The sequence below is a fragment of the Sinocyclocheilus grahami genome, unplaced genomic scaffold (assembly GCF_001515645.1).
Source record: "Sinocyclocheilus grahami isolate Dianchi unplaced genomic scaffold, SAMN03320097.WGS_v1.1 scaffold585.1, whole genome shotgun sequence".
Taxonomy (NCBI): Eukaryota; Metazoa; Chordata; class Actinopteri; order Cypriniformes; family Cyprinidae; genus Sinocyclocheilus; species Sinocyclocheilus grahami.
The window spans coordinates 92,114-102,161 of NW_015505764.1; the positions used below are offsets into that span (position 1 = coordinate 92,114).

General features: G+C 41.2%; 1 protein-coding gene across 1 annotated transcript; it reads right to left on the bottom strand.

The window, feature by feature from the left end:
- Window positions 1-1,591: 1,591 nt before the first annotated feature.
- Window positions 1,592-9,907, bottom strand: LOC107556964 (zinc fingers and homeoboxes protein 1-like). The gene is made up of 4 exons (XM_016240234.1): window positions 9,167-9,907; window positions 6,131-6,395; window positions 4,872-5,757; window positions 1,592-3,862 (listed from the first exon to the last, which is right to left on the bottom strand). Exons 2-4 carry the CDS (start codon window positions 6,288-6,290, stop codon window positions 2,431-2,433), a joined length of 2,478 nt encoding a protein of 825 aa, XP_016095720.1. The 5' UTR covers window positions 6,291-6,395; window positions 9,167-9,907; the 3' UTR covers window positions 1,592-2,430.
- Window positions 9,908-10,048: the final 141 nt, after the last annotated feature.

Sequence of the window (10,048 nt, forward strand, 5' to 3'; positions counted from 1 at the left end):
GGCTTTTAAATTTTAAAATTTAGAGGCTTATTCATTTCACTTTTGGTGTGAAAAGGCTTTTAAATTTTAAAATTTAATATTTTAAACAAACAAGCAAGCCCTGTCCAGATTTTAAAAGTAACGCAAAAGTAACGTAACGCATTACTTTCCATAAAAAGTAACTAAGTAATGTAACAAGTTACTTTTTTATGGAGTAAGGCAATATTGTAATGCATTACTTTTAAAAGTAACTTTCCCCAACACTGCTTACTATATCAAATGCAATGATGTACTAAAATATGTTTCATGCCATTCTCCCAGTATGACATTTTATAATGTAGTCTCAGTTATTATTAAAGAGATTTGAGATTGATAAGAAGAATGTGATGCCATTAGGACACTTACTCAAAAGACCAACTTTGAGGGGAAAAAAAGAACAGCATTTATTTTTTTTCATCTAAATTTATTGTGTTGTCCTCAAACAAGTAGAAAATATATATTCAGCAAAAGCCTATTAAAACAGTTCAATTAAATTAAAAGCATTGCACAAGGCCTATGGCTCTGGGAAATAAAGCTTTTGCCACCACAGCGGCGTCTACAGATTTTAAGGCTCGTCATGAGTTTCAAATCACAATCCATGATGGTTCCAGATCTGTATTATTATTATTATTGGTGCATGTAAAAATCTGTTTTTTAGAGCCTAGAACCAGACAGTCTGATCTGAATCTGACCATTTTAGAAACTGTAGTGTTATGCTATTAGTGGCAGCAGAAGGAAGCACAACATATAACTGTGGTTTGATTCTAAACTAAGATGCATTAAAAACAAGATCACAATAAGGCTCTCGAACTCTAAAAAACATGAAAGGATCGGTTGTTAACCGTGGAGAGGACACATCTTGCCAAGTTTAAATGTGCTATTTTGTTCAAACAGTACTTACCATTTTCACAGAGGCACATTTGACCTCTTGTCTATAGTACACTACAGTATTCACAGGAAAATGCAGAGGGTTGCAAGCAAGTCCAATGAATTTTCACCAAAAAAGGAATCCATGACATAAAACCAAAAATACAACACAGAGCTCTTAAAAATTTGTAAAATAGCGGTCTCAAATCACACAAGAATTATTTGAATGATCACCATACAAGTAACACACTCGTGTAGAGGTGAAATTTAACATCACTATAAATACAAACTTATAAAAGGATTTAAACTACTGGTTGAGCATAAACGCATATGTACAAAATGACAACCTCAAATTACACCCATGTGGTAATTATTCATCAATAGTTCATGTTTCATTTAGTCCTATAAAAGCAAGGTATTAATGGAAAACAAAAATGCATATTCTCCAAAAAAAGATGGAAAACATTACTTCATGAATAGGGCAAATACGCATTGTTTTCTTAACATGATCAGTTCAAATGTGTCGAGCAAATGAAAGTCCCTTTTGCTTGCAGGCTTATGAACTGTGTAGAGGAGAAATCTGAGGGAGATCTCAATTCAAAAATGAACAAACAGCAAACAACAACCAAAAAACAGGAATTGCCCATGTTCCCACTGAATTTTAGAAAATACTTGAAAACTGTCCAATTGAAAAACTGCAAAATAGTCACATCACCTGTTTATTAGAACCATTGACATTTCCACAAACTAACTTCCCCAGCAAGAGGAGTATTAGCTGTTATTGTTTAAAGATGACCCCATTAACCCCAGTTAACAGGACTACCTACAACTTCCTGTTGGGATGTACTGTGCTGTACATCATATCCATGGTCAGTATGTAGATGATTAAACACTGGGAATGAAAAATAAAACACTTTTGTGTCACTGAATTTGAAAAGTTTGGTCTCGCCCTACACAAATAAGGTGGCTAAGTTGCGTTTAAGTTCCGTACATCACAGTGGTTGACAAAGTGCCTCATGCGTCCAATTGACACAATGTATTCATGAATATTCCCTTAATTAGCTATTGTGTCCATTATTAAGGGAACTATAACATTCAATACAATACCTTTGGCACTAAGTGTTCTCCATTTGACTCAAAATGAAAAAAGCCCATTTAAAAGACCCTATAGAAAGGCCTAGGATGTCTTTACATGTACAAAGGTTTAAGGTGCATGATCAATTCTGGTAGACATAAGTTAAAATTGTATGCATTATATTGTTAATATTATTTAAGGGATCTTAAGTTATCGCTACAACTTCAGAGCCGCAGAGAAAAAAACCCTGTTAATGTGCATGACTTCTCAATCTTTAAATGTTTTCAACCATTCGGACCAAAAACAGTTCTCCTCAATGTTTATGATAGAAAGAACTTGTCAAACCTTATGTGAAACTACATAGAATATAAGAAGAATTGGTGCAGTGGTAGAGGCATGTGGCCGAGACCCAACACAGTCATGGTTTTTCACCAAGGGCCATTGCTCAGAATAAAGCCAATTCAGAAAGATCACTGACCCTCAGACATGGGCAATGGTTTTCGAACGCTCTGTGGAGGCTCCCAGGTATCGCTGTCATCAGTGTCGTCATCATCTTCATCTCCCAAAACAGGTCCTTGCTCTTCAACCGCAGTCTCATTTTCACCCCGTGACCCGTCCTCCTCCTCATCTTGGTCTTCATTTCCCGTTTTATCTTCAAACGGGTTGGTACCCATTTCCTCCTCCTGACGAATCTCTGCAAACCACTCTCTCACCTGCTCGTAGCTCATGTTAGACTTGGCGACAAGCTCATCCAAGTCCTGTTCATTCAGGAACTTGTGCTTCAAGTAGTACTCCTTTAGAGTATCCCGTCCAGACTTGAACCTGATTGGTAAATTCTTCTCCGATTCTGTGTGCTTCTTCGCTTTTCTACTACGGTTTCTTCCCCACCCACGGTTTCGAATCCTCCGTTTTCTGTTTTTGTTGCCATTCGTTCCTCCCATGTTTCCACTTTGATAGTAAAAATACCACTTCAAGTTGCCATTCTTCCAGGCATAGCGTGTGTCGCCAAACCAGTTGACGATGTAGGAACGAGGCAGTCCACTCTCCTCAGCCAGCTGGTCGTATTCTTCCGCCGAGGGCCACTGGGTGCGAATGAACGCAGTCTTCAGAACATGAAGCTGCTCGGGAGTTTTCTTAGTAACCTTCTCTTTGCTTAGCCTCTTTCCTCCAGGTGGAGTTTGGCTCCCCTTCTTCTGGGACGTTTCACCATCTGCTTTCGACTCTGAGGAATCGGGCACAGGGGTTTTTCTTTTTTCTGTAAACCAGGCATCTATCTCACGTCTGGTAAGTTTCGTCTCGGTCCTCAGCCGGCTGAGCTCTTCATCAGTTGGTGTGTCACATTTCTGAAAGCTTTCCTCTAGGACCACCAACTGCTCTGGTGTCTTTTCTTTAAACTTCTGCAGCGTAAAGTCTGGGAAGGGGTTCCAGGTCTTGGCACGCGTCTCCTTCTCTTTGATGGGCGATGGCGTCGGAGACTGTGGCGTTTCATCACTGGAGTCGATAACAATGGTGGTACTGCTACTACCCCTGGGATTGTCATTCGCGATGAAGGCGTGGCTGTTCTTAGAATTGCGCTGGTTGTATCGGGTGTCGCTGAACCACTTTTTAATCTCACCTTTGGTGAGGTTGGTCAACTTCATTAGCCTAGCTATCTCAGCATCACTGGCAAACTGATTCTTCAGATAGCTTGCTTTCAATTCAGCCAGCTGTTCCTTGGATTTCTTAGGCCGCAGGCCAAAGTGATCGGCACTGAGTGCAGAGTTCTCCTGAGGGGTCAGCGATGGGGGCTGAACTGTAGTAGCTCTCTTAGTTCCACTGAGCGCAGGGCTTGTTTGATTAGTTGTGATCTTGGGTGTCTGGCTTTGACTGGGCATTCCTGCTACTGTCAGGGTTATCGGGGTGGTCACTGGGAGGCTGTTGGCTGTGCCAACCTGTGTCAGAACCAGACCTGGTTGACCTACAATCTGGCAGGTCTGAAGAATAGACTGCAGGCCATTAGTGGTGGAAAAATGATGGGCTGGGATGACTGTGATGGTCTGGGGAACTGTGTGGACTGTGCCATTAAATTGCTTCCTCCTGGCTTCCTCAACCTCTTCTGGGGTCCAGCTAACACCATGCTTCAAACGCTGAGCCGAAAACCAGATCTTTATCTGCTCCTCACTGAACTTGGTCTGTGCTGCAAGACCCATGATTTCAGACACAGACGGGTAGGGGAACTTCTTGTAGGTGTTGACCAGGACAGCATTGGAGTCCATCGCAGCATTATATGTGGGAATACTACTTACTGGTATTAGAAGTTGAGTTTGAGCACTCTGCTGGGCCTGCAAGGCAGAAAGCACCTGGGCCAGGCCTGCCGGAAAAACCGTCGCAGAGTTCATAACCAGCTTCTTCTGATCTGCTACCACAGGGTTTGAAATATTGACAAGAACGCTGGGCTTTACAGACTCTGTAAACAATGGGCTCATGAGTTCTGGTGCCATGCAAGTGGCCATCACCGATGCTTCCAGTGGCTCCAGTTCCATCTCACTTTCAATCACTGCCTCGCTTTCACTTGTGCCTTTTAGAGACACAGCTATTCTCTTGGGTTCAGACTTGCTTTTCATTTTCATTATAGGAGTCTTGCTGAGAGGGATTCCAGTAAGTGAGGGGTCATCACTATCCACCATCTCTTTCTGCACAAAACCACCCTCGGCGATCAGATCAGAGATGGGCTGCTCTAGTGACGTTTGACCGGAGCGTTTTCCTGAAGAACGACATTCCTCACTCGAGGAATGGATCCCCTCATGTTCTGTAGGGACAATTAAAGGATTACTTTGATTAGAATCAGTATTGAGCACGAGTGTCTGATAGGTAAAAAGTGCATGACTTTTGACTTGTTAAAGTTCCTGCTACTGTCAGGGTTATCGGGGTGGTCACTGGGAGGCTGTTGGCTGTGCCAACCTGTGTCAGAACCAGACCTGGTTGACCTACAATCTGGCAGGTCTGAAGAATAGACTGCAGGCCATTAGTGGTGGAAAAATGATGGGCTGGGATGACTGTGATGGTCTGGGGAACTGTGTGGACTGTGCCATTAAATTGCTTCCTCCTTGCTTCCTCAACCTCTTCTGGGGTCCAGCTAACGCCATGCTTCAAACGCTGAGCCGAAAACCAGATCTTTATCTGCTCCTCACTGAACTTGGTCTGGGCTGCAAGTCCCATGATTTCAGACACCGACGGGTAGGGGAACTTCTTGTAGGTGTTGACCAGGACAGCATTGGAGTCCATCGCAGCATTATATGTGGGAATACTACTTACTGGTATTAGAAGTTGAGTTTGAGCACTCTGCTGGGCCTGCAAGGCAGAAAGCACCTGGGCCAGGCCTGCCGGAAAAACCGTCGCAGAGTTCATAACCAGCTTCTTCTGATCTGCTACCACAGGGTTTGAAATATTGACAAGAACGCTGGGCTTTACAGACTCTGTAAACAATGGGCTCATGAGTTCTGGTGCCATGCAAGTGGCCATCACCGATGCTTCCAGTGGCTCCAGTTCCATCTCACTTTCAATCACTGCCTCGCTTTCACTTGTGCCTTTTAGAGACACAGCTATTCTCTTGGGTTCAGACTTGCTTTTCATTTTCATTATAGGAGTCTTGCTGAGAGGGATTCCAGTAAGTGAGGGGTCATCACTATCCACCATCTCTTTCTGCACAAAACCACCCTCGGCGATCAGATCAGAGATGGGCTGCTCTAGTGACGTTTGACCGGAGCGTTTTCCTGAAGAACGACATTCCTCACTCGAGGAATGGATCCCCTCATGTTCTGTAGGGACAATTAAAGGATTACTTTGATTAGAATCAGTATTGAGCACGAGTGTCTGATAGGTAAAAAGTGCATGACTTTTGACTTGTTAAAGTTTTTTTTTTTTTTGGTCCTAACCAGCTGAAACCGTCAACAGCATTGTGCGACAAGAGGTTACTTATTGTTTTTTCCCTTTTGCATTCTGCAAGATAGCCCCGCCAAATTCCATTTGTCCAAAATCTCACTCAACATAGCTCTATATAAAACATCAAAAAGATTTTTATTTTGCAGCAGAACTTTTAATGTGACCCCTTGTCATGTTGCACTTGGTAAGGACACAGCACCATTCCAACCAGGACAAAAAAAAAATTGGCCTTGAGAAAGTGAACTTCACCTGTTTCTGTTTCCATGGGAACCACTGCTCCCTCAGTAGGACCGTCTGCCATACTCTCAGCTCCTTCATTCCCTTCCAGGGCCTCCATATCAGGATCTTGCTCTACAACATCTGATGGAAGCACCATGCAGGGGGTAGTGGACTTCCTTCTGCTCGACATTGTGTTTGTGAATGTGAAAAAGAAAATATAAGATGGCCAGAACCTCCAGGAGGTTGAATTTACATACTAAACATTAGTCCCATTCCAAGATTTGAACTCAACATCCTGAAAGTCACAGAGAAACAAAAACACACACACAACACACTGGTTAAAATGTAAACATGGGACAGTTGACCTATAATTAAAAACATTTACCGATGCATTCATAGAGACACTAGATCAAATTACCACAAAAGTGTAGTATCTTCTGCTGCACTCCACTATTTTCTTGTTTGACACAATCAGTATTGCATAAAGCACTATATAAATAAAGGTGACTTGATTTGATTAAAGACAATAATTTAGAATGAAATGCTAATCCAACACTGCAGAATCTAGGTAGCACTTTACAGTAAGGCTGTATATGTTAACAGTAGATTAAACGTCAGTTAATGTGCACTTTTTTTTTTTAATCTGTTATCTAACTTGACATATTTATCTATAGTCCTATAGGTTTAGTGCATCTGCATACACTGTAGTGACCTACAGCTGTCAGCTATCTATTTTTGCTGAATATTAAGTTTACAAATGTTTCATAGTTTTTCTAACTAAAAATCAGCTTTGAAAACACTGAACATGACGTAAAAACTGAATATGAAAAACCGCAATTACAGACAATTATTTAAAATGTACTGTAACATGTTTATTGTGCGTTTGATTTTATAAATTAAATTGACATGAATGACTCAGTTTCATGTGGTGCAAATAAATAAATATACCAGATACAATTATTGAACTTAAAAATATTTGTATAATATTAATAATAACAATCTAATAATAATAAATTAAAAGGTTAATGACAGTGATCTTAGTTAAAGTTAATTCCCATAACTATACATATCTAACATTAAAAGTTGTGTGCTTACATTAACTATTGCATTAAGAACAAACATACTCTAAAAATGAATAACGGAGCATTTAGAAATTAATATTAATAAATGATTTAAATGACACAATGCATTGTTAATGTCTTCGGTCCCTTTGTGTCACTATATAATAGGCGTCACCACTGAACAATAGTTCAGTTGCAGACTGAGAAATGTCAGACGTGTGAGACGAGTTTAGTTTATGAGCGTTTAGAGCAGGGCTGTCCAAACTCGGTCCTGGAGGGCCGGTGTCCTGCAGAGTTTAGCTCCAACTTGCATCAACACACCTGACTGGAAGTTTCTATGTCTAGTAAGATCTTGATTAGCTGCTTCAGGTGTGTTTAATTAGGGTTGGAGCTAAACTCTGCAGGACACCGGCCCTCCAGGACCGAGTTTGGACAGCCCTGGTTTAGAGTGTGTTCCCTTACAAACACCGGCGGTTCCATTGTACACTTGGCGCAGATGATAAAACCATGGTAAGAACTTATTACCATATTCAAGCACTTAAGCGTTATCATTTAACTATGGTACTACCATATGCACCATGGTATTTACTGAACTACCTTGGAGTACCAAGTTAATGGTACATACATTTCAGCACCATAGTATATATCAACGTACAACGGTGTTGCCAGATACCATGATACAGTGTATATATGTATGGTACCCCAAGAATGCTCAGAAAATTACTATGGTATTACCATGTTACAAAGTATAAAAACAAGATAATACCACGGTACTTTGTTAGTGAGGGAGCTTCAGGGATACGCTGGAACTCACCGGCCACGAGCTTCAGTGTCAAATCGCGGCTGTGGGTGCGAGTATCCTCCGGTTCAGCAGCAGGAAGAGCGGAGGCGAGACGGAACGAGACCCGCCGCACGTAGAGAGGGAAACCCTGGATGGACCGGACAGATGCCACGCCGATCGGATGTTTCTCCCTGATGTCTCAGTTACTCTGTTATTTGGCCAGGCACACTGCGCTGGGGTTTTATGGGTCTCTTAGTAAACACAATAATCATCTACGCAGATTTTAATGGCAGTTTTTAATGATCATCAGGCGTCACCGCTGTCAGTTATACGTCGTGACATCATCGCCAGGCGACTCCCAGCCGTCACGTAAAATCGGCGTTGAAACATGTTTGGACGCTAATTTAATCGAGACACTCACAAAGTACTTTGTACGGGCCCAATGCACACACCTGTGGACTTTAATATTGTCTATGCGCTAAGAAACCACAGCACTGACCAAAATATAAGACTGCAATTATAGATTATTAAAAATAAGCTCCCAGACACACAAAAAAAAAGTTAAAAAGATTTATATAATTAATACAAATATTACTAATAATAATAAATGAAAAGGTTAAAGGGTCAAAGTTATTTTCCATAACTTTCTAACATTAAAAGTTGTGCATGTTTACTTTAAATATTGCATTAAGAAATAACATGAATTGAAAATGAAAAGCCGAGCGTTTAGAAATTAACATTTAAGACTAATAAATGATATAAATGACAATGCATTAACCATTGTTAATGTATCCGGTCCTTTTGTGTCACTATATAATATGCGTCACCATTGGACAATTAGTTCAGATGTAGATTGAGAAATGTCAGACGTGTTAGGGGCGTTTTGAGCGCATTCTCTTAAAACACTGTGGCGCTTCCATGATGCACTGTTGGCACAGATGATAAAACCATGATAATAAATTACCATAATCAATAACTTAATCGTTATCATTTTACCATGGTATTTAGCGAACTACCTTTGGGTACCATGGTACTGGTACATGCATTTCAGGAAAGCACTATGGTGTTTTCAGACATCACTGTACCACGATACACTGTATATGTATGGTACCCCAAGGTTGCTCAGAAAATTACTATGGTATTACCATGTTACAAAGTATAAAAACAAGATAATACCACGGTACTTTGTTAGTGAGGGAGCTTCAGGGATACGCTGGAACTCACCGGCCACGAGCTTCAGTGTCAAATCGCGGCTGTGGGTGCGAGTATCCTCCGGTTCAGCAGCAGGAAGAGCGGAGGCGAGACGGAACGAGACCCGCCGCACGTAGAGAGGGAAACCCTGGATGGACCGGACAGATGCCACGCCGATCGGATGTTTCTCCCTGATGTCTCAGTTACTCTGTTATTTGGCCAGGCACACTGCGCTGGGGTTTTATGGGTCTCTTAGTAAACACAATAATCATCTACGCAGATTTTAATGGCAGTTTTTAATGATCATCAGGCGTCACCGCTGTCAGTTATACGTCGTGACATCATCGCCAGGCGACTCCCAGCCGTCACGTAAAATCGGCGTTGAAACATGTTTGGACGCTAATTTAATCGAGACACTCACACAGTACTTTGTACGGGCCCAATGCACACACCTGTGGACTTTAATATTGTCTATGCGCTAAGAAACCACAGCACTGACTATAGAAACGTACAACCTCCAAATTATGAAACTGCCCAATCAGAGCCAACTTGCAGTCACGTGACCCTCTCTTAATAGATTCAAGTGGAATTTTCCTCATGTTTTCTACTAGCTTGATTTAGATATTATCAGAAACAGAAGAGTAGAAACCACAAGTGATTACAACACACAACTATTTGCAGTACTTCAGGCAAAGAGTATATCAGATGTTTGTACCATTACTAAACTATATGCTCGGTATAAAACCCCCCCCCCAAAGACAACGATAATTGTGATAAAGGCTTTAATATGCACATAGCTTGATTTAGATATTATCAGAAACAGAAGAGTAGAAACCACAAGTGATTACAACACACAACTATTTGCAGTACTTCAGGCAAAGAGTATATCAGATGTTTGTACCATTACTAAACTAT